At 35.9% G+C, this 27959-nt stretch overlaps 1 protein-coding gene across 2 annotated transcripts in view; it reads left to right on the top strand.

The window, feature by feature from the left end:
* Positions 1–27959, top strand: part of CFAP46 (cilia and flagella associated protein 46) — a 60251-nt gene that overhangs the window by 15302 nt on the left and 16990 nt on the right. For both annotated transcript variants that reach the window (XM_033066169.1, XM_033066170.2), the window contains 27 exons: positions 26–156; positions 1471–1616; positions 2142–2275; positions 3833–4045; positions 5338–5545; positions 5879–6031; positions 6763–6870; positions 8457–8638; positions 11414–11545; positions 12811–12976; positions 14023–14107; positions 14215–14353; positions 14847–15030; positions 15368–15527; positions 16753–16976; positions 18922–19029; positions 19390–19557; positions 19919–20067; positions 21472–21570; positions 21832–21961; positions 22879–23025; positions 23381–23581; positions 24493–24599; positions 25267–25449; positions 26245–26380; positions 27102–27281; positions 27695–27883. In XM_033066169.1, the coding sequence (XP_032922060.1) occupies positions 26–156; positions 1471–1616; positions 2142–2275; positions 3833–4045; positions 5338–5545; positions 5879–6031; positions 6763–6870; positions 8457–8638; positions 11414–11545; positions 12811–12976; positions 14023–14107; positions 14215–14353; positions 14847–15030; positions 15368–15527; positions 16753–16976; positions 18922–19029; positions 19390–19557; positions 19919–20067; positions 21472–21570; positions 21832–21961; positions 22879–23025; positions 23381–23581; positions 24493–24599; positions 25267–25449; positions 26245–26380; positions 27102–27281; positions 27695–27883 (4162 nt within the window). The remainder of the gene's footprint in view (positions 1–25; positions 157–1470; positions 1617–2141; positions 2276–3832; positions 4046–5337; positions 5546–5878; positions 6032–6762; positions 6871–8456; positions 8639–11413; positions 11546–12810; positions 12977–14022; positions 14108–14214; positions 14354–14846; positions 15031–15367; positions 15528–16752; positions 16977–18921; positions 19030–19389; positions 19558–19918; positions 20068–21471; positions 21571–21831; positions 21962–22878; positions 23026–23380; positions 23582–24492; positions 24600–25266; positions 25450–26244; positions 26381–27101; positions 27282–27694; positions 27884–27959) is intronic.

The raw sequence follows: 27959 nt of genomic DNA on the forward strand, positions 1-27959 counted from the left end.
TTTATTTATGCTTTTTCTTTGGTAGAATTATACTCTGGGCAGATTTGGCAAAAGTTGCACGTAAACTGGAAGTGTGGGATGTCTGTCGTGCAGCATGTAGATTTTGCCTCTTGTATGATGATATTTTGTTTAGGGAGGCAACAAAGCATAAAAAAAGTAAGTGACAAATTATTTTCAATGTTGTAAGGAATTTTTTCATTATTTATTAAAGTTACTAAAAGGAGTCAGACAATATTGTTTTCTTTCCTCCCATTCCCAAAGTTCTCTGAGTTTCTTTTCTGGTACTGCATGTTGGCATACACGGAATATTCCTTCTGCTTCCAAATCTAGAAATTGGTCATTACATTTTTTTGTAGAAGCTGTACAGAAGTGTTTCACCCATTCTGTAGAGAAGCACTACACAGCTATCTGCCTTAAGAACACAGGCAAATTCTCTAATGGTCATTGAGGTCCATATCATTCATGCATTCTGTAGAGAAATGGGTTGTTGTCACACTTTGTATGAGGCTCACATGTTAACACTTTTTACCCTTTAATCCTCTAATAGTGAGTGGTTCCTCTGAGGTATCCAACATTGTTCCTTGAGGGTCTGCTGGAAACCTAGCACTCATTAAGAGTTTTTAACTTGAGGAAAAAGCACTTTCAAATCACTCTCTGCTTGCTGGCTTTTAAAGTAGGTTTTGTCAGGAAGTTTGTAAAACTCACATTTGAGAATAGATGAAACGGTTTTATTTTTCACTAGGCAAAGTTAATCACACCTATTCCATACTGTTTCCGAGGTCCATTTAAAATAGGACATCAATTTGCTGGTTTTCTTTCACAGGTTTTGCATTTGCATGCTAGCCGTGTTTAGTCTTTGTCTTCTTTCCAAACAAAATAAGGGAAAAATAAGTACACTTAGCAGAAACTGAAGGTAACCACACGCCAAAAGCATCATGAATAGAAAGTGGTGCATTCTTACAAACTTTGAGTTTATATTAAAATAACCTTAGTCCCTTCTCTTCATTATTAAGCCAGAGAAAAAGAATAATATTTTTCCTCTTTACCAATATGTGCATTAACAGAAAGTCAACCCAGTCCATGATTCAAATGCACAAAGGCTTAATCTCTGCATAATTCAGTTCTATGATCCACTTCTATTAATGCAATAAAATTGAACTAGAGGCCATGCAGTCTGTTCACACTGAAATTTAAGTATGCATATTATGACTGGGGCAAGTTATTTGCTGCAAATACTGAAGGTTATGCACAAATGCAGCAAAATAACTGGTAACAAATGCCTCAAGACTGATTGAGAACAGATTTTGAGTGCAGTAAGAGGTACTAATGAAAAAATTAGTTGCTTGAAATAGTTAAAAATCTTTTATTGCTAACTATTCCTTGTGAATTTAAGAATATGTAGGGGTTTGTAAATTTAAAAATGAAGATGATTATTTGCATGGAAATAATAATGGATTTGTTTATTTTTAGCACAGAAGAATAAAGCTAATGCAACTACGAAGGTTGATGGTCAAGGTGGCAGCTTATCAGGAGAATCATTGCTGCCTGCTAAATCCTTCTCTTTTGAAACAGATTTACTCAGAATACTAGCAGAAATAAGATTTATAAATGCAGAGGTAAATAAATTACACAACTGTCATTCATATTTGCTTAGTTTTGTTTTATATACAAATCTTGAAGCACTGGAAATTTGAGTTTAGTCATTTTCTATCTCCCTAGGAAGCAAAGAAAGAAGTGGTTTCATGAAGCAACCTTATCAAAATACTATATGAAAGTAACTAACAATACTTTTACTGCAGGTGCTGATCACACTTCTTTACAAAAAATTCTACTGTAAAATTTTGACATCTGACATTGCATTTCTGGATCCTTGAAGTTCCAGAACGATTTAAAAACTTACATATATAAATAATGTTTTTCCCTCTGTGTAAGTATTTAGTGAAGGTAGCTGAAGACAATTTTAAGCTTAGGAAGTACTAAGCTTGTATACTTGTTCATATACTTGTACATGCCTGTACAACATTTGAAAAAGCATTTTGCTTTTTAAAATTTTTTAAGAGATAACAGCACTAATATGAAGTCATAATCTGTTTTTAAAACGATGACCTGGGTAGATAATTTATTTCTCTGTGTCTTTTCAGGCAACTGTTCATTTATTAAGATTGCAGGGATTCAAACTGAATGATCGTGCTGTACCTCCAGAAGCTACACACCAGCGTCACCCAGGATATGCTTCATATCTTCCTGAAAGTGATCCAGAATGGAAAACGTACAGGTGCTTTTTTTTGTAATATATGTCAAGACCAAGGAACTCTTAACATCATTATTATCTGACACCAATGGTAATTGCAAAAGGTATTTCTCCTTAGTAAAATTGTCACCAGATTCTTCATTTTTGTAGGTAGTCATGGCAAATGGGAAAAGGATCTAGAAAATAGTTTGAAATATTTTTTCCTAGGTTTCCTTTCACTTTGGAGCATGGATTTTGTTTTTCATTTAACATTTATTTCTCTGAAACTAGAAGCTAATATTCCAAGCTGAAAACCAAATAAGTAGTTGTATATTGACACTTAAATGATTAAATTCTGTATTTAAAAATATGTTTCCTCAAATCCAAAAGCTCTATTTGTCTTACTTTGTGGCTCTTATACATATAATGATTTCGTAGTACTGAATGCATGCAATGAATTATTCCAGTTTGCAAATCTAGTGTGTTCCATCCAACCAACTTAAATGAATTTGGGAGAGTAGAATATATCAAGTCCTGTTTTTCACTAGTCTCACATGATTATTTCTTGAGAAGGAGAAGAGGGGGGAGAGAGATTTCTGAAGGTGATGCTTAGACTCTCTGCTGTTGACATTCATAATAGTACCAGCCTTACAGTCACAGTGGCCATGTGTGAGAGAGCACGATGGCAGAGTTGTGTCCCTAGGTCTGTTCATTAAGTCTGAAAGTGAAGTGAAGTTTCTCACACTGTCTGCCTGCAAATGTGCAGTAAAACAGGAAAAATTATAAACTTATCAGAGCCAAGGGGCAAAGAAGATGAGAATTTTCTTCCAAAATTTGCTGCTAGCTATTTTTGAGTTTACCTAATTAGATTAAAAACCCATAGAAAAAAAGGACTTTGGTCTCATACTGTGTCCTGTACCACTGTTGACATAGTAGTATCCAGTGTCATTTTCTGCTTTTGGCTTTTTGACTTCATAAACACTGCAATTCTGTATGATCATTCAAGACTGTATTTTTAGTATTGTTTTTTCTAAGTAATAGTACATTTTGAAAATAAAGACAGAAAATAAATTTATTGAAAGAAAGTTGTCATATAGACTGAAAAAAAATTATATTCTATTTAAAATTATTACAACATTTTAGACCTGGAAATGTCTTTGAGTGCAAGAGCACATGCAGTTTTGAGTAAAAAAGACACATCCCTAGCTCTCAGATGGCATGCCTCACTTATATTGATATTCAAGTAGAGCCTTTACCTGGTTATTTAATGATTTCTGGCACTGATGGGTGGATTCACACATGCATTTAAAAAACCTGAACATGTGGATGAAACATGAACCATAGACACTGTTTTTTACGCCAATAGCCTTGTATGTCAGAGACTACTAATTTTATGTTGATAATACTTCCTTTTCTGAACCATTTTCTCATCAAAATAAAATATAAGTCAGTGGGCAAAAACTTAATAAATGCAATAGAAAAGTAATGAAAGTTTTGTTCTTGTGGTTGGTTGAGATGTAGTGCTGCATATTCAATCTTATGATAGAATTCCTTCTAGTGTTGAAGCTTTGGAAAAACAGCTTCTTTATTCCAATTTTACAGTTTATGGATAGACAACTTATCTTGGTACGCTATGGAAAACTTCCAACGTGCAGCTGAAATAGGAGTAGAATTGAAGGAAGCCTGGATTGTTCACAATGCTGTGGTGTATACCTTAAATTACAACAGACATCTGATTTCTTCAGGAAGACAGAGGGACATTATTGAGTATCTCCAGACTCTTCTTGGAGCCATCAAGACTGTTGGGCACGATGGGTAAATTTAGATGTTTGGATATGAACATATTGTTTTTTCTAAAACATGGAAAATATTATTTCAAACATTGAAAGTCACTTTGCGCTATGAAATATTTATTGCTGGCTTTCACTGGTAGTAAAAGAGCTTGGTGTATGCAGAATAGCTGAGGAGGTAAATTGTGAAAATTACGTGATAATCCTTTCTGTTTGTTCTTTGTTACTACACTGTAAGCCATGCTAACTTTAGATCAAAAAATACTGCTTTCTCTTCAGTGTGGAATAGCAACATGTGCATGTGAAATAGCATTTTGTTAAGTTAGAAAATTGGGAAAATTCTCTTAGACTCTGAATTTGCCCAACAGCTCAAAATGCATTTGCTTGCTGTCAGTTCTCCGAACCTGAATTGGTTTGTAAATATAGTTGATTGCAATTGTGTCTAACTAGTGTAAGGTGATTACTACTGGTTCTGAAATAAGAGAAAATAGAAAACAAAATAAAGAAAGGGAATGTGCTCATTAGTTCCATGAAAATGGGAACACAGATTACACAGTGGTTTAGAGAAATCCTGTTCTGCAGTAAATGCAGTGGGAGAATGATTGACCATTGTGGAGTAGGTACTCAGCTGAAGTCTGACTATGGGACAAATTCCTAGATATTGACGTGACCTCATCACTAGGTAGAGTAAGGACGAGCAGCAAAGAGATCTCTTTTAACAGTACTGGGAATAAAATCTAAATTTCAGTTTGTTCAGAGATGAATAATGAATACCTGAATGAATGAATAATGGTAATACCTGGTTATTAATTTTGATACTTACATCAGCATGTACTAGCAATAATCTCTTAGACGTAATTAGGCTCATGTTTTCTCAAAAAAAAAAAAAAAGAAGAAAAAGAAAAATCTCAGCTTGGTAGTGGGTTGGCGTGATAATCATAAAAAATGTGAAGGGCTTGGTTTAGGAAAATTTTTTAGAAAATAGCTGCTCTTTTCACAGATACCTATCAATAAAAAGTTTTTTAAAATGTTGCTCTGGCATATGTATTTTTTTCCTGTGATGAAAGGGAAGCTTCAGTTACAGAAAGAGTGAGAAAAATCGATGTTAGATGAAAACTGATTCTGGGTTTTGTGTTTTTAATCATTAAACTGCTTTACCAATGAGCAGATTTTTTTGGGTAATATCGATATTTTTGTCTTCTAAGAAGAAAACTAGATTTTCAAGTAATGCCTACTTCTTGAAATCAGTAACTTTATTCCTGCCTTTTATCTTGATCTGATGCAGTATGCACTTCTGATTTTTATTTTCTTCTACAGAAGTACTGAAATTTTACTGATGTTATGTAATGCTTTGGCTCGTGGCCTAATTATTTCTTGGATTCCAAAGCCAAAACCTGCTGAGAACATGGAAGATACAGCAACAGAGAGTAGCAGAAAAAGTGAAGCAAAGAAACGGGAAAAAGCAAATATCCAGTCTTTTTCAGTGGATCCTAGTGGACTTCCTGACATCAAAGCTGCCTTAGAGGTACAAACCCCTGGTTTTTGTAGCCCTTTTCATTTTGCTGCCATACATTACAATTCCTATACATTTAATAGTAGAAATTTAAAAAGTAAACAAAGCTACATTTTTTTACAGTTTCTGCCACCACAGATCCTCCCCAAATGCACACTGGAGCTCCTTACCAGCTTGGAGCTGAGGACTGTAACTTCTATTTGCCTCAGGCTGACTTAAAGGAGATTCCTGTTAGCTTTAGAGATGCAATAATTTAAAAATAACTAATGGATAACATGTTCCATACAAGAATTTTTCCACATTCTTCTGTGTTTCACATTTACTTTTCCTCTTCTTGGTGTTTAGATTTGTGAATTTGCCCTAAATGCAATGACTGGAAGCATATCTAAGGAAAAAGTCTCTATTGCTGCACAACAACAGATCATTGCTACCTGGGTGAAAGCAAAGCAGTTAAATCAGCAGCAGATCAGACATCACCTTGGCACTCAGGAGGAGGAGGTATGACTGCCCGGAAATCCTGCATAATGTTGAAACTTGACAAAGAGAAGTTAAATTCATAAATTCATATAATAATAACTGAAGTTACCAAGGTATATTTTCTTCTGTATATTTGATCAGAATGTAAAAGCAAATTTGGGCTCTAGTTCCTTAGGGGAATAGCAAATTTTTCACATTGGGTATAGCAGTGAGTCTACATTTCTTAACTCTTCCTTCTGTTGTTAGCTGCCACGGTGATGTTTGTCATATGATATCTGTTGAGCAAAATTGATTTTGAATTCATGAACGTAAAATAATAAAATGGCTGCATTAACAGTGTAAAGAAAAATCAGCTATATTTATGTCAACATTTACTATGGCCTCTTTATATATATAATTATACATTATAGACATAGTAAACTGGAAAGAAAAATTTAATTCTTATATTTTATAGTGTCTATAAAACTGGAAACCCTCAGTGGCATATGAAATTTGCCTTCATAGTATTGTTGATGTGGGCTTTAATGTTGAAACTGTAGTAGTTGAGTTCACAGTGTTAATTAAAAAAATACAAATACAAAAAACTGGCCATTTTAAGGACACAGTAGAGACCAGGAATTGCTAAGAGCAAATTGAGGTTTTCAAACATTATTATTATTGTTGTTATTATTTTATCAATTAATGTTCTTAATATTATTAACTTGCAAAAAAACCCCAAAACCTCTGAATGTGAATTTTTAATTTCCGCTTAGAATAATGATGAAGCACAAAATCCTCTGGCAAGAATTCTTGTTGGTCTGGAAATGTATTCATGTAATGGCTTGGGTCTCATGGATTTCACTGTTCCTAGCTTATCTCAGGTATTTTGGGTTTTTTTATAAGCTCTTGAGTTTAATGAAATTGTGTACTATGAATTTGATTTCAGATTCAATTTTAAATGGAGTTTTAATTATTTTTGAAACTTTTATTGTACCATTATTTTTTCTTTAACCAAGAGATCAAATATTTATGACAGGAAGGAGATTTTTGTGACAGAATAATTTTATTTATCCAAAGACCAGATAGCATTAGAAGATAAATATTAGGTTTGTGCTTGTGTTGCTCTAGCAGATTGTTTCACTAACCATCAGATGAGCATAATGGGTTCAGATGAATTCTCTACAGAACCATTCTTCTAACCTTTCATTTTTCTTCTGGAGAAAACTTAATAAAAGCATAAAGTTGTTTAGGTTAGAAAAGCCCTCCAAGATCGTGGAGTCCAGCTGTTCCCCAGCACTGCCAAGGCCACCAAATGCCACATCCACACAACTTTCAAATCCCTCCAGGGATGGGGACTCCAGCCCTGCCCTGGGCAGCTGTGACAGGGCTGGAGAGCCCTGTCAGGGAAGGAATTTTCCCGAAATCCAACCAAAACCTCCCCTGGTGCGACTTGAGGCTGTTTCCTCTTGTCCTGTTGCTTGTTACCTGGGAAAAGAGACTGACCTCTCCCTGGCTCCAGCCTCATTTCAGGTAGTTGTACAGAGATCTGTGTTTGTATCAGAAGCATTCAGTATTTCAACAGAAAACTTCACATTATAGTGAATTTACTTTAGACAGTTGCAAGGTAGAACACAACTACACTTGGTTACTATTGATGGACTGTGTGAAACCAAACAAGCAGGTTGCCAGGACAGCCACACAACTACTGCTGACAAGTAGGATTTGGGGTCCTTATAAAGATATAGATATCTAATTCTAGTCAGTCTACAGATTTATGTCAAATATTACAAGTTAAGTTTAGCTGTGCTTCACCAGCATAGTTTTGTATAGCAGTGTTGTAGTACCTTCATTTGAATGAATTCATTAACAATCACCTCTATCCTAGAAGGGTGCAAATTTGACATGTACAAAAGAAATTAAATGGAAACATTTAGATCCTATAATGGAACTATACATGAAACTGTAACTATCTATATCTGTGCATATGTTTAGGTTGGAAAAGTCCTCTAAGATTACGGAGCACAAGCTCTCCCAAGCTGCCACATATATAACAGCATACATAGAAACTACTGATTACAATTACTAGTTGTTGCAAAATCAATTCTATGTCCCATTCTTACTTTTGGCTTAACTAAAATGGGCTCTGAATTTTGAAAGTCCTATTCCACTGATTTTTGGAAGATGATGGAGGATATGGAATAAGTCCTGGCAGAGGCTTCTGGCTAAAAAGCATGCACAATTACAGCTGGATTTGCACACATTGTGGTAATACTTACTACGTGGTGGATGAGGCCTGTCTGTTGTATATTTGGTTGTACTTGTAGCTCTTTCATTTTCCAGATGGCTTTATCACATACTTGTTCCATGCCCAGGTGGGTTATAAGGAAGATACAGCTGTAGGCATGTAATTGCTGTAGAAAAAGCATATAAAAACCTGGAAATTAATTTATTTTTTTTTTAATCCTAGTTAGTGAATTTGGCTTTAGAATGCAGTTGGTCAGATTCCTCAGTGGAACTGCAGACATTGACACGACTTACATATTTTGCCTATGTATCACAAGACTATAAAAGTGTGATGACTTGTTCCAAAAGGATCTTGGACTCAGATAAGAATTTTGTCCGCAATAGAAATATTAAGAAATATGGCATGTAAGTACATAGAATTTTGTATGATATGGTAATGTACTTGAACTATGTTTTGAAGAAAGTAAAGAGGGCAAATGTGTTTGGTCACATAATCAAAAATGAAGAATCTTTTTTCCCAAAAAATGGTGCAGTTAGAGAGGAAAATGAAAGTTAAAGGCAGTGAGAGATCCAGATTGTGGCTCTGGACCCTGTTCAGAAAGATCAATGAAGCTTGGCATCCAAGTGAGTCAGAAGCTTGTACATCTCTGTACTGCTGCTCTGAAATGATCCCTGGAATCATGGTATTCTGACACTTTTATAATCTCAAAGCAGCAAATCTGATTCTGCTTCTTTTGCTTTTTGGTGCAAATAGCTTTCAGTGCTCATCTGGCTCTAACACGCACAGTTCATGGGCCAGGATGGAGTTGGGGGTGATGGAAGGTTCGGGCAGCTCCCGTGCTCCAGGCTCTGCTGTCAGGTAGTCTGACAGCACTGCATTGCTGCCTGTGCACATGGGTGCAATAGGAATGGAACTAATTCCTTTGAAAGACCAGTCTCTTACTTAACTGGTATTTTGAAACTTGCCCTAAAAAAAAAAAAAATAGAAAATAAAATTAAAAATAAATTCTAAAAATGTTGATAGCCTTCAAGCCCTCTATTTTTAAAAATAATTTCCTCCAAAAGCAGAATTCAATTTTACCCGAAGAGGAAAGAATCAGCTCCATTGAATAGCAGTTTCTTTTGAATGTGGGAAGTTTGAGAAAAACATTTGAAAGATTTCAGATACAATATAGTGTTCTTTTTTTTTTTCTCTGCAAAATAATTCAACTTATAAAAACAGTATTCTGTTCCTTGAAACTCGTAGTTGTTTTGTACATGGGTTTAAAAACATATAAAACCAATAAATAATCTTAATGTTAAATAGATAGTTTCAGAACTTCACAGAAATACAGAGACTACTCGCTGACATCTAGCAATCTGCAAATTGCTGAAGATGTTGGACTGTGTGGCCATGAGCTGCCAATGCCGAGTGCAGGGAATGCGGGACAGGATTCCCGGGAATGCGGGACAGGATTCCAGGAAACGCAGGGCCGGATTCCCGGGAGCGCAGGGCAGGATTCCCGGGAGCGCAGGGCAGGATTCCCGGGAGCGCAGGGCAGGATTCCTGGGAGTGCAGGGCAGGATTCCCGGGAGCGCAGGGCAGGATTCCCGGGGGGAATGCAGGGCCGGATTCCCGGGAATGCAGGGCAGGATTCCCGGGAGCGCAGGGCAGGATTCCCGGGGGGAATGCAGGGCAGGATTCCCGGGAGTGCAGGGCAGGATTCCCGGCAGCGCAGGGCGGGATTCCCGGGGGGAATGCAGGGCAGGATTCCCGGGAGCGCAGGGCCGGATTCCCAGGAAGGCAGGGCAGGATTCCCGGGGGGAATGCAGGGCAGGATTCCCGGGAGTGCAGGGCAGGATTCCCGGGAGCGCAGGGCAGGATTCCCAGGAAGGCAGGGCAGGATTCCCAGAGTGCAGGGCAGGATTCCCGAGGGGAATGCAGAGCAGGATTCCCGGGAGCGCTGGGCAGGATTCCCGGGAGCGCAGGGCAGGATTCCCGGGAAGGCAGGGCAGGATTCCCGGGAGCGCAGGGCCGGATTCCCGGGGGGAATGCAGGGCAGGATTCCCGGGAGTGCAGGGCAGGATTCCCGGGAATGCAGGGCAGGATTCCCGGGAGCGCAGGGCAGGATTTCCGGGAGTGCAGGGCAGGATTCCCGGGAGTGCAGGGCAGGATTCCCGGGGGGAATGCAGGGCAGGATTCCCGGGGGGAATGCAGGGCAGGATTCCCGGGAGCGCAGGGCAGGATTCCCAGGAACTCAGGGCAGGATTCCCGGGGGGAATGCAGGGCAGGATTCCCGGGGGGAATGCAGGGCAGGATTCCCGGGAGCGCAGGGCAGGATTCCCGGGAGTGCAGGGCAGGATTCCCGGGAGCGCAGGGCAGGATTCCTGGGAATGCAGGGCAGGATTCCCGGGAGCGCAGGGCAGGATTCCTGGGAATGCAGGGCAGGATTCCCGGGAGCGCAGGGCAGGATTCCCGGGGGGAATGCAGGGCAGGAGCTGGAGCCGCTGCGCCGGGGCTCTGCTGCCCCCTGCTGGCCACGGGCCGCCCCTGCACGCGGCTCCGGCCCCGCTCGGGAGCGCTCGCCGAGAACTCCGCGGTTTGCGATTGCTCTTTCTTTGCTCAGTTCTGCCAGTCACTGGTATTAACCAATGGCATACATTTATTTCTGTATTCCTTTTTTATCTGATTGACTCTGGGGCTGAAATCTACATTGTTTTCTTCTACATGTAGTAGAGTAGCATCCATACAAATTTCTCAAGGGCCCTGGGCATACTTTATCAGACACACGCATAACAAATCCCAAAAGAAAGTATCAAAAATGATCGGATTTTCCTGATTTCTGATTTTAATTTTAATTGCTTGGTGTGTAAGTTCGACTTCGGCCAATTATTTTTTTTTTATGTACAGTAGTGAAAAGTAGGGAGAAAATTACAGATCTATGTTGTTTCCTTGCTAAAAATAGGTAATAGTTTTTTAAAATCTGGTTTCACAGCTATTTTCATTAGAGGTGTGAGAAACATATTTTAGTCTACCTTTTCACAAAATACTAAGTTTTTTGAAGTGTTTTCTAATTTTAAAGGAAAACTTAGTAGAAGGATTTGTAACTTCCAAAGCAAGGGACATGTATTTAGTAGCAACTTGAATACATCATTAATAGGAATTGATTAGCACTTTCTGAAATATTTGCTTTTATGCAGGCTTGGTAACAGGGTGAGACAAGAAATGTTAAGTACTACAGCCTGTATACAAGGAAAGAGCATAATGGAAAACTTGTCTGGAAGAAAACATCTGCGTGTAGCAGCATCAAAATCCTTTGTTCAGAGTGCCAGGTATGTTTTATGTTGCAAGAAAACTATTATCAAATAGATCTAAAGTTTAATTACAGTTTTAGGGATCATCATATTTCCTCCCAAGACTGATAAAAATAGTTGTGAGTTGAAATGTTTAACAAAGGATTTGGCAGACTTTTGCACTTTGGTAAATTTATCAAGTACTTTCCACATAGCTGACCTTGTAGTGTCATAGGATCATCCCATCCTCAGAAGGACTCTAGTTCAGACTCCTGCTCAAGGCAGGGCAGTCCAGGCTTTACCCAGTGTGGCTGTGAAACCCTCAAGGAGTGGAGACACACAGCCTGCCTGGCTCTACCCACGGGGGACATTTCTGAACCTTTCTCATTTTAACTGCTGCCTGCTCTTGCTTGTTCTGCCATTCACTGGGAGGAGCCTGACTGCTGCTTCTCAAGAACTTTGTTAGGTTATTGAGAAACTTCTTCTTAGGTGTCCTAAAGCCACCTCTTCAACTGGCCCTCTTCTCAAGGCAGGCGCAGTCCCGTCCCTGGATCATCTCAGTGGCCTTTCACTGAGCTCCTTGTGGTTTCTCCATGTCTGCCATGTGTTGGGTGGCCTAGAACTGGAGGCAGCAGTCTAAACATTTGTTCTGTGATCACATTGACAGTTTCAAGAAACTACTTTTTTAAAAACAGTAACACTATTCAATTGGTGATTACATTGCACCAATCTATAATTTTTCACTAAAATGCCAAGCTGTTTCTCACTCAGAACACACTGTGTTGTGTCACAATCTGCAGGATTATTAACTTTTATTAATTCAAAGTATCATTTGCATAAAATGTGCTCAAAGCAATTTGAATGCAGCTAGAGACATTTGGGACATATTCTTGTGTTACAGTGGTACTGTACTAAGGAAAATCCGCAGTATAGTAATAATTACTGTGTTTCATTTTTTAATGTTTTTTAGAATGGGCAATTAACATAATAGGAAGCCAAAAAAAAAGTATATTATTCCAATGAGAACTTCTTGAGGAGGTTTATGTTATTTTAAAATAAATGATCTTGAGCTAAGATTATGCAGAAATACAGTAAAATCATGAATATGCTATTTATTATTTCCTAGTTCTGCTGAGTGCATGAAGTGGTTTGGTATATAAAAATGGAAAATAGCTTATGCTAAGTCCTCATTGCTGAGGTGATCCATAGATCAGCTAAACCCAAAAGTTCCTAGAAGTAAAATTCTTTATTATAGCTGAAGTGTGGTTGTTTTTCCTTGTTAAATTCTACTTCCCTTTCTCCAGGTATGCAGGTGAAGCTGGAAATTATTCCCTTGTAATGTTTGCAGCTAGGCACTTTTGGAATGCATGTTTACCTTTGCTAGGCTCACCACATGACAGAGAACAGTTTAAGGAACCTACCAACATAATTCTTAAGAACATAAATAAAGCAGAATCTAAAAACAAACAGGTAAGAATTTCTAATAGGTATTGCTTGTTTTTAGTGATTGGTACTGATGGTAAAGAAACTTCAAGATACCTTTTGTAAGAGTCAAAAGTCACTTGTCATAAACACATTTCTGGTTTCTTACCTGCAGTCACATACTCTTATATTCCATTTGGTGATTCTTTTGGTTTTGGGCAATTGTCCAATTCACAACAGTTTTCTGCAAAGTACGTAATTTGCTGTCTGATTTTCTGTGTAGTGTTTCAATTCATGAAGCTTACAAAAAAAATTTTTAGAAAATATTTAAAATCCAGAATATAAGCCACTTCTGGCAAGTATGATAATAGAACTAGAAAATATGATATTATATCCTAAAACAGTAACTCAGAAAAAAATTGTTAGTAAATTAAGGTTTCTCCCACCTGCAAACTCAAAATTCTTCTACCTGCAAAAGGAAAGTTTTACTTTATTTTTAACAGACTGTTTAGGACTTTGGCAGTAGGGAGCAGTTAAAATTTAGACTGTGCTGGGAGTTTGTGATAAAATTAAACACTTGTTGATTATGAACAGCCTGTGTAATCCAAAGAAGTTATCCCCTTGAAGCAGAATGCAGGTGATGTGTGTCATATAACACATCTCACCAGGCAGAATTTCTTCTGCACTCTGAAACTTCCATGCACATTTACAGCTTTTCTTACTTCAAAACTCCATGGAGCTTACCCATTTCTCTTTCTAGATTTGATTTACATGTCGATGAAGATGCTGTGAGTTCTCCTGTACATTTCCATAGGCACAATTTCAATGAGTACTTGAAGGGATTGTTGATGACTTTTGCATCCAAACTTAGTGGTACAAATTTGTATTATAGGACTCTGGAGAAATGCCTGTGGCTTTCATTTGGTCAAGAAGCTATTTAGGTTACTATTCATATTAATGATATGGATTGCTTCACAGACAAAACAAAAGTTCAATAATACTTAACTTCAGTTAATACATTAACTGAAAGTAACTGAAAGATAAAGGTGTTTTGTTATTGGTTTTTCTTTTTTTAAATTTTTTTTTTTTTTTAGGAGAAGGAAGATACCTGTCCTTTGCATCAGTGGATTACAAAAGATTTCCAAAATATTGGGTTATCAGTTGGATGCTTTGTCCCAGGCATGTTCTTCCTTCTGTTTATCTGGTAATAAAAGAAACCCCAATATTTTGTAATCATTATTCTAATTCTTCAATGTATTAATAAATGGTTTGAATATACTTCAAAGGTGCTGAGGAAGATCTGACATTAAGAACCTCCTTATATGGTCTGTTATTCCACATCTATGCTGATAAATCTGACTGGGAGACAGCACTAAAACTCCTGGATGAAGCTATTCAAGTTTTGCCTCAGGCAAGACACAAACTGTAAGTTGGTTGACTTATTTTTATTAAAATAAGCATTTTGGTTCTTAAGAAGTATAAAACTCTTGAGTATTTTTTTGTATTTTGCATTGGGAAAGTATTACGATTACTTTTTAGCGGCCTGTCCTTATGACACAAAACACTCTTGTGCCTTTTCCATGAAAAAGGACACACATAGGCAGTGCTTCCTATCATTAATCTGCTAATAATATTTGTAAATTTAATTTTTAAAAATCTTGTATATAAGTAGTATCTTACTTCCCAAGCAAATAGATGTATGAAATGTGGCTATATAGCAAGAAATTCCTAACTGCAAACCATCTTCATTAAATGGAAACTAAATTGTCTAGGCAATTGTAAACATAATCTTCTCGTGTTGGTTTCATGCCCTTTTATGCTAGTTTATAAGCTTTACATCTTTGCACTATACTGCTCACAAAGTTACTTTACAGGTACAGACACAAGTAATTTGTAATTTGTTTGATCTTTCTTCTAGCCTGATTTTCAAGCTTATGGCTACAGTGCGGGCAGGATCAGGGTGCAATTTTATGAGGGGCATTCAGAACGTCAGTCATGAAAGTGAAGATTATTTGTCAGATATGTGGCGACACTTGGTCACAGTCTCCAGAAGTATTGTTGGACAGTTGAGATGTTTTCAAAATGCGATCATTGCTTTACAGGTTTGTCAGTTCTTCCTGTTTGTTCCCATGCTGATAGAATGATGTTTTTCTCAGGTGATTCATAGGACTGCAAGTTCCTGAATTGGTGAGGAGGCCATATAATTTTTTGTAACTTTGAGATTTCCTTTCAGTAGGAAAGCTCTCTGTGGTTGAATCCTTATATCCAGTAAAATTTTAGTTGAGTCCAGCCAAAGAAAAATGTCCAGGAGTAGCAAGTGGTTTTAATAAAATGAAGATGTAGCTGGTTAAACTTTAGAATATCATGAAACTTTAGAATATAATTTTAATGGTTTGCATAAACAAATACAAATTAACTCCTCCTTTATTACTTTTATAGAAACAGGAAGGTGAATGGCAGAGAGTTGATTACCTGATGGAACTTGCTGAATGCTTATATTGTAATCAGTTTCCCCTCAATGATGCTATTAAACCTCTGGAGTGGGCAGTAGATCTCCTGGTTCAGATGAAATTCCCTATGCAGTCCTCACAAGAGGAAGGTATGTAATGGTTGTTTCTCCTTAAGAGGAATTTCTCAGCAGGAAACACAGGCAAGATTTTCAATTTACAGCGTAGTTATTAAAAAGAATGGCACAATGACTGTATTTTCCTGTGAATTTACTGACATTTATTCAATACAAGTTCAGTTTATCTGTGAATTCTGTGTTATGCTGTGGAGACTTACCCTCTGTCTTTTGGTAAAGTAAGACACTGCTCCTCTCTGACCTGGGGATTCCTGAGATGTGAGATGCTACCAGAAAGCAGTGCTGGAGAGTTTGTTTCAAGTGAGTTCTCACGGAGGGACAGATGAAATGGAAAGAAATAATTTCTGTGTCAAGATTTGGGTACCTAAGGCCATTACCCTGTTCTTGGCATTATCTTAGCACTAATTTGTCAAAAGTTACTTTCAAAGGGATGTATGCCTTCAACTACTTCTGTAACTGTAAAAATTCTTTGCTCCTTCTACATAAATATCCACTTGTACTGCTATGACCTTAGTGACCTGTTCTGATAGGATACCCCAATATTCATTTGGGAAAAAAGTGTCTGATTTCTGGAACCATACTGTCCTGTGTAGCATTAATGAACATCTGCTGTGCTGTTCTTTTTTGTGTGAATAGACATGGATGAGACAAGTACTTCTGGTGTTTTCATTGAGGAAGATAAATGTGCAGTGTCTCTCCTATCACACAGTTGATTAGTAACAGTAGCGATACTGTGTTTATGCTTATGTTTTTCTTAGTGGTTTTGTTGGGGGTTTTTTTACAGTCCCATGGTGATTTAAATTTCATAATTGTTCTGTAATGATCCTCCACCCAGTTTCACCTGTTTGCTTGTGATTATTATCCTTACATCACTTAAGTTTCAAGAAAATTTTTGCAAGCTCTTAATGGCAACTCGGATAATATAATAAGGGAAATTAGATTCAAATATAAACCAGCCCAGATTGGAAGCAACCTCAAAAGGTCATTTGGTCCAGCCTTTTGTGAATTTCATCTCTCTATCAGGCTTACATCATTCATTATACAGTACTGCTACACTGTTGATTAAAAACATGGTACAAATAGCATTACATCATTTTAACAAGAGCACCTATAGTAGATAGATTTCCATTTTTCTTTTTTTCCCCTAAATATTTTCATTTTCAATTCAGAAAGTTTAACTTTTAAATACATTTTTACAATGCTGTCACTGTGAGCATGTGTTTGCTTTTTTTTTTAACAGAAAACAATGCCATACCAAAGTTATTGCCTACAGAAAATACGAAGATGAACAATGAAGTACATGGTACCATGCCCCAAATTAATTTGGAAGATTTGAGCAATATTAAACAACTGGAAGCTTTGTTTAGAGCACAGACATTAATGGCTTTATTTTCTGGTCCTAGTTCTTCTTTTCATGAGCAGCACTGTTTGATGGCATATGCCTGCATCATCCGCATCTGGCAGGTGAGATTCCTGTCTTGTGTTGTGGCACTGTCATGTGGCCAGTACATTTCACATTTCCTTGTGTAATCATGGTAGCAGCTATTCATTTGGTGTTTGACTTTGTCCTTAGAGTTTTCTATTTATAGTGCATTTAGAGTATTTTATCAGGTTTAAGGATTAAACAAGAAAATGATTTCCCTCAGGAAAATGGAGAAGACAGACTATGGATAAAAGCAGTGGACCATTGTTTCTCTGGAATCCATTAATATGTTTTGTGCTGTAAATTCTCAAATTTTTTATTTTTAATTTATTGAGGAATCTCAGTAGTGGCAGAATATATACTAAAGATATTTCTGGCAGTTCTGAATAATTGTGATTTCAGGTAGACCGTCATGGAATTGAATCAAAATGGCTGTCATTTGACTGAAAGGAATTGTAGAGGCTTGCAGTGTTCACTGATTGATTTCCCTAATTACTTTTTCATAGTTAGAGCACTTCAAGTCAATCAAATCTACTTCATTTCTCATAGATATGCCCAATTGAAATGGCTATTCAGAATCACAGCAATGATCATAGGAAAGTAATTATATGTTAAGTAAATATTCGAAGGGACTAAATATGTACTTGATAACAGTAATGCAGCAAATCATTATTGGAAGAGTCTCAGCTGGGACCTATCAACTAGGCTAGTAAGCTATAGCTTGTGTATAGTTTTATTCCAATTAGAAGTAAAAGCCTGCAGTTTGTTACCACTCAATTGTGAAATCAGTTTAACATGTGATGTGAGACAGGAATTTTCAAAACAAAAATTGAATATTGATATTTTCAGATTTACACAAACATAACTTTTAATATCCAACACTTGACTTTGTGTCTTACTAGGGAAAAAACTATCTGAAGACAGCACTACTGTTTGAATAAGTTATTAAAGCTAAAATTTAAGAGTTGATGCTGCTGTCAGTGCCAGTTGTAGGATAATGGTAGTAATTCTAGGAATCATATTTACAGCTGAACAGTATTGTGAGAAAAGGAATAACCTTGTTTTATTAAAGGAATTAAAGTAGTACAGGACACCTTGTTTTGGCTGACAAAATAAAGCAGACCTGACTGCAGACATCCACTTCAAAGCAGGCTCTTTGGTGTTAGGATTCCATAAGTAACTAGATCTTAAAACATTCTCTGAAAAAATCAGCTGTCTCTGACATTTAAAAGATGTGTTACCTTTAATTTGAAATTTTCATTTGTTGTGAGTAGCCAGTACTATTTTTTAATTCATATTTTGTATTCTTCTCTTGCTTCCTGCAGTAAAACATATTATTGTTCTCAAATTAATGTGGCATTCGTTTTTGTCTTTTTGTTGTTTTAGTTGGTTGGGTTTTTGTTTGTTTTTGGTTTTGTTTGTTGTTGTTTTTTGTTTGTTTTTTAAAAATTTTACGTAAGATCAGAATCTGTGCTCTTACTAGCACAGAGAAAGTTTCAATTAATTCTTTTGTATGCTTAAATATTTAAAAGTTTCTTTTATATAGTATTCAGTAGTGACATTGTAAAAAACTAACCCAGAAAGAGGACAGAGTGACTCTGCTGTCTTGCAGATAACTTCCTTATAAAATTTATCCCTTATAGAAAATGAAGCTGGTTAGACTAGTGGTTTGAAAAAAACAATTGCATTTGCAACCATATAGGATAAACAAAGATAGCAGTAGTATTTATCACAGGGTTGATCTTGTCTTTTGACAGTTCTGCTGCTTAATTGTATTGCAATTACAAAAAATGCAAGCATCAAGGAGTCTCTGAACTTGTTATTCTTCTGAAGAAAACTATTACACAAGCAGAATATGTTATATGACAATTGTAAATAGCTGTAGATAGCTGTGACTTGCAGTGGATAATAACTATTACTAAACACTCATATTTTTTTTTTAGTTACAAATTTTAAATAATTAACTGTAATTATTTGGTTGTCTAGGTGACGTTGTCAGCATCAGGGATAATTACAAAAGCATTCTCAAAGACTTCACAATCTACAGGTCCTCAGAAAGTGAAGTTAAAAACTCCTAAAAAGAAAGAGAAACAAGTAAGACCCACTTTTCTGTGGAATTAAAACCACCCTCTCTTTCTAAGAGATATTTCCCTGGGCTTGTTTGGTAAATACTTTCCTGTACTGACTCTCATAGCTTGGGAAGAATTTCTCTGTGAATCTGTGGACCCTACCTTCACTCTTGATCACACAGTCTTGACAGATCATTGATTTACAAACACTTTTTCTTTTGTTTGTTGCCTTGGTCAAAAACTGCTGTTTTGTCTGGACATCCAAAAAAACCCCAAATCTGACAATACTTCAAAGGATATTAAGCAAATGTGTACATATTTTAGCTGAATATTTAACACCAATAGGATTGTTAGTTTGACCTGAGTGTTCTTGTTTTTATTACAGGTTGACGCTTCTGCTGCAAAGGAGAAGTCTAAAGGGAAAGAATCAGTTGATATCTTACCAGCAGATGTGGAAGAATGGGCCCAGTACGACTGTCCCACTGAAATCAGAGATACTTTTAAACAGAAAACAAATAGTCACGGTATCAACTGGGATAATTTCCCAAAACCTGTAAGCATACTCCTCAAAATTCTACAGCGTTTACTATTTAGGAGAAAATCAGTACCAGAAAATGGCTGTATTTTAGCTTTCCTGTCTGTGCATTTTCAGACAGCTGTCCCAAATACTTTTGTATTGTAGTATTCATTAATACTTCAAAAGGTGTTAGCCTGTCCTCTGCATGCTGAAATGAAGTTAACTCAGAGAAGACATTTAGCAGCTTTCTATGTACCTTGCTGCTCCTTCAGCTAGAAAGTTTCTTTGTGACTTTTTTGGGATTTATTTTGGAACTGAAGATGTAATTATTAATTTAAAATTTATTTTCTACAAAATTATGTTTATACTGACTGAATTTTAAAAAAATTCTTTTCAGACTTGCACTTTGTATTTTATGGACCTTTTATCTAAAGAACTACAGAAAATGTTTTGCCCCCACTTGATTCTTCCAATCTTTCAGCTAGCTGAAGTTATTGCTAGTGAAGTCCTGGAATGTAGAAGTCTGTCTGATCTCTATCACCTTCGGTTTGTATCCTTTATTTATTTTAAATAAAAGAGAAACTGAATGGAGTGGACCATCCATTAATATTTCACCAAGTAGTAACAAGAATTTTTGTGACTTACTGTTTCATGTTTGTAATGGCTTTTAATTTGTTTTTCTTTATTTTTAATGCATTTTAATAGAATTTTGATGAATAGGTTTGTGGAATTAAGGCCACTAAGTTTATTTATTACTAAACACGATCTCCCACATGGAAAGCATATGAGATTACGAAGCCTGGCCACTTCCACATGCAAAATTTTGAAACGCCTTGTCGTCATTTAACTGAAAAAAGCAAAGTCAAAAAAAGTTTCTATTTAAAAAGTCTTATCTATTAAGTATTCAAAAGGCAGAGTCCCTACTTGTATCAAAAATATATTCTCCACCTTAAGGGCACAAAGAAGTTGCCCTGGTAAGTGCATTTTTAGAGAGATTTGTCTTTGTGACCAAAATTACGTTATTTTTTATGGGTGAGAATCTCTAAAAGTTCTGATTTAAAAGTATTTAATATGCATGCAATTGAAAATTCTTGAATTGAAAGTTGAAAATTTCTCTAGCATTTAATCATGCTTTTTTGATAGGTATTAAATAATGTTTGCTTATTAAGTAACAGCCATAAGCAATAATTGTTTGCTTATTTTCTGATAGTTCGTGCAATACCACATAACTTTAAAATGCCTGAAACTGATCCCACCAAACACAATAAATATTCATGTTTACAAATATATGTTTCTCTGCCAATTGATTACTGAGTTGCTTTCTTACAAGGCTAAAAGGGACTTTCTGGTAGGAAATTATTTTCAGCCAAGTTTTGCCAGACAAAATTTTTTTGTTGATTCCTCAAGACTTGTGTTTATTTAATGGTATTTTATATATATCTATGACCCAATATATGCGTAGGAATATATTCCTCTTTACTCAGGAGAGAAAAGTAGGTTAGCACATATACATTGAGGGGCAGGGGTAGTGAGACCATCTAAATATTTTCATACTTTCAGTACATAATTTTTGCCATTATGTTGGAGAGATACGGGTTTGATGGACAAGACTGGAGTTGCTGGTGGATGTCCCATCCCCAGAATTGTTCAAGGTTAAATTGGATGGAGTTTGGAGCAACCTGGTCTTGTGAAAGATGCCCTTGCCCATATCTTTAAGTATCTTCAGAAGTTCCTTCCAGCCCAAACCATTCTTTGATTCTGTGACCTCTGCGAATGGGTAATTTCCCCTGGTTTTATTTATGGTCTTTGTTATTGCCAGAATGAATCAAGACATGTGAAGGTAGAATTGACAAATGTGGAATATGTGCTATGTATATATAATGTGCTTATATGAAGCAACATATGAAGGATTCGGATTGTTTATTATACATTTCTTCTTTTTATTTGTAGAATTGCCCTGATATGTTCAGATTTGAAACTCAGTCAGGCATCTGTGTACCATGAGAAGGCTGCTGGAGAAGTATACATTAGTGAATTAGAACAAGCAATGTATGTATTTTCACTGCTGATGTGGTATTTATTTGGGACTGTTTGCCCTACAGTTGATAAGTGTTGTTGGGGGATAATAGTAAAAAACGTGATCTCGGAACATATCTTTGGTATATTAGGTCTGCTGTAAAATTCTGTGCGTGTTTGGTTAGTGTCTATCTACAGAGTAGTGTATGGTAAAGACTCCTTACACACTAATACTTTGTTATGAAACACTTTTAAAAATATACTTCAGTTCACTTTTTCTTTATTGTGATTTAGGTGTAGGCAAGAGATTGCACTGAAAAAGGAAAAAACTGTATGCATGAAAACAGAAGAAAGAAAAATGCCTTTTGAAAATGCTCAGCTTAATGGTAGTAGAAGTGAGAATATTCTTACTTCAAGTGAAAAGGTTTTTATTTCTACTTCAGTTTCTATACTAAATTAATTACTCTTCCCTTTTTAAAAATGCACTTGCTAGTTTGTTTTTACATAATACTTGAGAAATACATGAACACAAAAGTCATCAAAAATGCATGCTGCTTAAATTCTGCTAGAGACATCTGAAGCTGAGCTGGGTTTGCCTGGCATATTATTTATATCAAGGAAGAACAAGATTGGAATCTTTATTCATACAAAGTAAAACTACTTTCCTACAAATGGATTTGGGGACTAATGCAAATTGATTAAAAATACTGAGAAGCAAAAAGGATACTGTATTTGCTCTTGGCCTCGTTTTTTATCTTCTTTCTCCATTACATTAGCATGTACTCTTTTGCTTCTTCTTACATATTGTTTCAAGGGCTTGCAAATGTTTCAGGTCTGTCTTTACTGTATTTTCTGTAGGAAGATAATTTCTTTACTGATTCCTTTGTCACTTACCTCGACTTTGCTCTTGACTATGGCACTGTTGTCTGGATTGTCATCACACCATTTGACTCTCTTTGTATATTTTTTCCATACTTGTGCATATAACATACCTTGTTTTTATAATTACTAATCCCTCTCAAGTCACCTCTTTTAGATCTTGTAAATAGTATTCCTCTTTGAGTTTTAGTTATTACAAAAAATCAGTTTTGTGACAGCAGCATATCTGAAGTAGTTAATCTGTCATACAGTTAGTTTAAACAGTATATGCTTACTAGTTCAATGCCTTAGGAGGACTGTAAAATCCAGATCTCATAAACTACCTGCTTTTCATTCAATATAATGTTAAATTTTGAAGTTAGAAAATACATCTGAGATGTGGGATATCATAGTTAATAACAACTTGTATTCTGTCTAGTTTGTTTTGAAATTTATGAAGGTGTAATACTTCAATTTTTTCAGGGTTTCGAGGTAAATGCAGTAACAGGAAAAGGACTGAGTGCACTTTCTTTCCCTCACTTGTGGATTGAAAAAGCTGAAGTACTAATTCAGCTAGGCTTGTATCAACCAGCAAGGATTCTGCTTTCAGAGGCCCATGCTGCAGCTCAGGTACAATACAAATTAAATATAAAAAGAAGCACTAATAACGTGTAGAGAAAATGTTCATTTTGATGCAGTTATTCCTCAGCATAATAATAATCAAACTACAAAGCCAAGCCTTCTCCCACCACCCCAAACCAATTTCTTATTAAGTTTCAACATACGTAGCTTATTTGACTGGTGAGATAGAAGGTACAGGAACAGAAAGAGGTATGAAGTAGACATACTATAAGGAGTAACCAAGAAATTCAGCAGATACTTGGAGGATTTTATTACAGTAAGGTTAATCTGAAATGTGGACAGACATAAATGCAAATAGCAGTCGTGGATTTTTGTTATGCAGAGCACATCTCTTTCTCTCTAGGAACTGAGGGCCCTGTCTGATGTGTCAAGGTGCTTGTACTTACTTGCTGTGTTGGCTAACCTGGAGAGAAACCACAGACAAGCTAAAGCACTCCTTGAGAAAGCACAGCTTCTGGGAGGAGACGAGCAATTCTGGTACAGCTGTACTCTTAGTCTGACGGAAGCAATTCTTGAGGAGCAGGGGGAAGGAAAACAGAGCATGGTGAGGAAACTTCACGGGTTTGGAGGTTGGGGTTTGGGGATTTTTTTCAGCAGTGGTCTCTCTCAGTGAAATATTATAGCCTTTACTTTTCAAGAAAAGCAAAATTAGGTGTTAAATGCAGTTAATGTTGTTTTCTATGAGCATTTAACAGACATTAATTACAAATTCCAAACAGATGCAGGCCTCTAGGAATGAATGAAATTCAACCCACAGAAGTTTAGGATGTTTTTGTGATAAGCTGTGTATCCTTCTATTGGAATAAAACCAGTTATAATCTAGTATGTATGACTAAATCCCAGAGATCTGATTCTTTTGATTAGAATTATTTTGTATTCAGACAGTTCTGTTAACACTGGTGTGTTTATTTTTCATATTCAATAAAAATCACACCTTTCAATAACATTTTATATTATGTTTTTCCATCCCAAGTATTTCAGATAGTTTTACAAACATTATTTCTAGATTCTGGAAGATACTTCTATAACTTTTTTTTTTTTTTTTAAACTAAAATCCTATAGCATCAAAATATCCATTTACTCTTAAACCCTTAACTTTTATGAGTTTCAGCATAAATAAAGTCTCATGTCTGTGATGATCTAACCTGTCTTGATACACAGTGCAAGGCTGTGTCGTGTAGAGGGATTAATTTGATTTGCTGTCTTTTGCTATGTACCCCCAAGATGAATCTGGCTCCATCTTCTCTCCTTGTATCTATGTGCACCATTCATGTAATCATCAAAGTAAGTATGACCATAACTCAAACTTTCCAGACTTATTTACAGGTATCAAGAGCCAGCCATCTTGGGAATAATTAACATGTTCTGTACAAAATTTAAGCTTTCTAAATGAATGTTCATTATTATCCATAGACATTTAAAATAGAATTATGAAATTTCTGGTGTTACCTGCAGGCTTGTGAGGTACTGGAACGTGCTATAAATGTGCTTCGATCTACTTCACTGAAGAGACCTGGAAGGCAATCAGAGTTGGGTTTTATGATTGCATCCCTTGAAGCCAAGTAAGCTGTGTTTTCTCTAAAATATGCCCAGCTTCTAATATGCAGCTATATTGCAAATATATGTAATTTTTACAATGCTGTATTGTTTTACTATGGCAAATTCTGTGGATTCTCAAATATTTTTGTTCTAAGTAATTTATGTTGTGGTTTGGTTTTTTTTAAAATTTAAATTTCTTTCCATATTTCTCTATCTTCTTCCCAAATGCATGCCTGTGGCCCTACTACCTGTTATGTTGGCAAACTAGATACCACAAAAGCCTGTTCATGGTGAAACTAAACAGTGATTTAAATTCCACTGAAATCCAGGAACAGAGACCTTAAAATGTGTTGGTAAAGAAATATACAACATGCTACTGTCTCTTTCCATAAATGGGAAACTTTCAGTTAGAAATGGAAGACAATTAACAGTCTTCTCAGTTCATCTGTATTTAGAAGACTGATTAGACCTAGTAAGATGGAATAATTAGATACAAGGAACAAGTGACACCTCTGATCTTAAAATATAATACTTGGATTTTTTCAGAATTACTATAATTTGTAGAACACACATTTATGATGCTTTTTGTAGATTTCTTAGAATTTAAAGGAAAGCAGAGAGAAATGTGTCTGTTCTCAAAAACAGGCTGTGCTTTCTGACTACTGTCTTGTATTTCATTTTTATTTCTAGAAAAACACTTATTCAGATACATTTTGCCCAGGATGCTATGACAGTTAATGCTAATTCTGCTCAGTTGCCACACATTCTACAGGAATGCTACAATAAATTAGTTCAAGTTGAAAAAGACCTTTTTAATCATGGGCATAAAAACTACAGTGCTGAAATATTGCTGGAATGTGCAAATATTCATAGGTAAGACTATACTTCTATACCTCTATTGAAATTTTTTATTTAGGCTGAACTAGTTCATGAAGTGTATTGTTTACTTTTTATAGTCTAATTAAGATGGAACAGAGTAGATAACATTGCTAGGTTTTATATATTGGTGTTAGATGTCTGTTTGCATTCTTCATGTGTTCTGTAGTACCGTAGAATCCTTCAGTTTTCACTGAAGGCAAAGTTCTCTTTTGAGGTCAAAACAAAGTATCAGGGTCTCTTTAGTCAGCTTTTTGACTTCCAGTTTGTAGAAGTATTTTAGCAGCCATACCAATCGTTCTCTAGTTTTTACGCGCTTTTACAATTCTTACTGTTAAAATGTTTCTCTAGAAACTACTGCAATAGTAAAAATGCAAAACGTAGTATGCTTGGAATTGCAGCTGTTTGCAAGATACCCCTTAAAACAACTGGGAAATATTTTGTACCTGGTGTACTGCCATTGTGTTCCTGCCAAATACATACTCTGGAATATGATCTGCCTTTCTTCTCTTTGAGTCTTGGCATCTTCTTGCATTGCAGTGGTACAGTTCTAACAATAAGACCTTTGAGAAATAACTTGTAATGGTTCACTCCTCCTATTTGTACATTTCAAAAACACATATACAAATTTAATACTTTTTAATCTATAATTAATCTATTTAATCTACTAATTAATAGATTCAGTATTTCATTATATGTGTTCAATAGTGTTGATACCATAAAAAAAGCACTTTCTTATGTTAGTTCTTTTGAGTTTATGGTGTTGGTTTGTTTTTTTGGTTTTTTTTTCAGGAGGATTGCCAAGCAGAAGTGGAACAAAAAAGACAAACACAGCCACTATCTTGATGCTTATAACTTAGCTCAGAGAGCAGTATCCAGAACAGAGGAAATATTTCATAAAGTTTGTAGTTTATTTGCATTTAATGAGGTATTGACTTTTTTCCCCCCTTAATAGTGGAAAGGAAACCTAGTTTAGATGTAATATTCATACATTCTTGGATAATCTTCTTTGGGGCTTCAAGGAATTATCTTCTTGTAATGATTAAACATTCTTTATATATAGAAGGAAATATTGCATGCCAAAAGAATTTACAGTTGAAAAAGGGGTGAAGAGAGGATTTGTTTGGTCTTTGTCAAGTTTATGTAATTCTGACATTTATCAAAGTAGCTACAAAAGAAAAAAGTATAAACCTGGAGCTATTTTTGATTCTCTAAATATCTTGAAAGTTTAAAGTCCTTCAAAATGTCTTTCTTCTCAGAAGAAACAAACAGTCTTCATAAAACATTATTATAAATAAAGAATGTCTTCAAAATATTGTATTTTGGGTCATGAAAGCCTCCAGCCTACTTTGCAACTGTGCATGTAACGTTATTAGATATTACATATTTGTACCAAATACATAAAATGTGAGAAGCAAAAATGCAGCTGCTCTTACTCTATGGAGCTACATTGATTGCCTTGTAATATATTTGATATTGAAGTTTTCCTTTTAAATTACTAAAGAATCTTCATTGCAATGTTTCTGCTGTATCAAGGTGATAATGCTAAAATGTTTGTTTCTTTGGTTAAAAGAAGTACAACATTCTAACTTCTTATCAGGTTGATTTGCAAAAATACTTGAAATTAAAATTCTACTTTTGTATTTCAGAGTAAAGGTTTTAGTATGCCGATAATGAGACAATTAGCTCTCAGAAAAATAAATCTTGTAGAAATTCTTTTGGATATTTTTCATCTTGTCATTACTGAGAAAAAGCTTAAAAATGTGGGAGAAGCATCATTTCATGAATTTGTGGAGGAATTAATCATTGAAGATGATGCAATAGAACAGGTAATACAAAATATTTAGTCCTATGATTTGCATGAAAGGTATAACAAGGTTTTCCATAGCACAGCCTCTACCCCTACTGAAGAAATGGGTTCCCAGACCAGTCATGTTGTTTTGTGGTAATGGAGGTTGAAGGGTGTGGTTTAGTCTAGGGGATGGCTTACTGGCCACCCTCCCCTTATCCCATGTTTTCCTTGGCACTGCTTGAACTTTGCTTAGGGATTGAACTTTTTTTCTAAATCAGTTGTTAATGAATTTGCATATCTGTTAAAGAGAGCTCATTTGTAGTTGAAAGTACAATCACATTCAACGTATATATTTGTATATAAATATATATGTGTTGCTTTTAAAAAAATACGTTCTTCTGTCTGTGTGGGGATATATGAGCAAATAAATATAAATTTGTATTTTACCAGGATTGGAAGTATATGAAATGCACCGTGGCTCATATTGCACTGGCTCAGTTAGCAAACATACAGGATCTTTGCAAAGGCTGTCCCAACATCAAATCCAAATGCCTGTATCTAACTGGAAAAACCCTTCATTTACTTGCTATTAATGTGGATCCTGTATATTCAGAGATTTACTGGAAGCCAGATGTTATGGTATGCATTCTTTCCTTCAGTTAAATTTATTTTTCTGTGTAAAGTTTATCTACTCTAATATTTTTTTACATACATT

This window comes from Catharus ustulatus, chromosome 8 (genome assembly GCF_009819885.2).
Source record: "Catharus ustulatus isolate bCatUst1 chromosome 8, bCatUst1.pri.v2, whole genome shotgun sequence".
NCBI classification, from domain to species: Eukaryota; Metazoa; Chordata; class Aves; order Passeriformes; family Turdidae; genus Catharus; species Catharus ustulatus.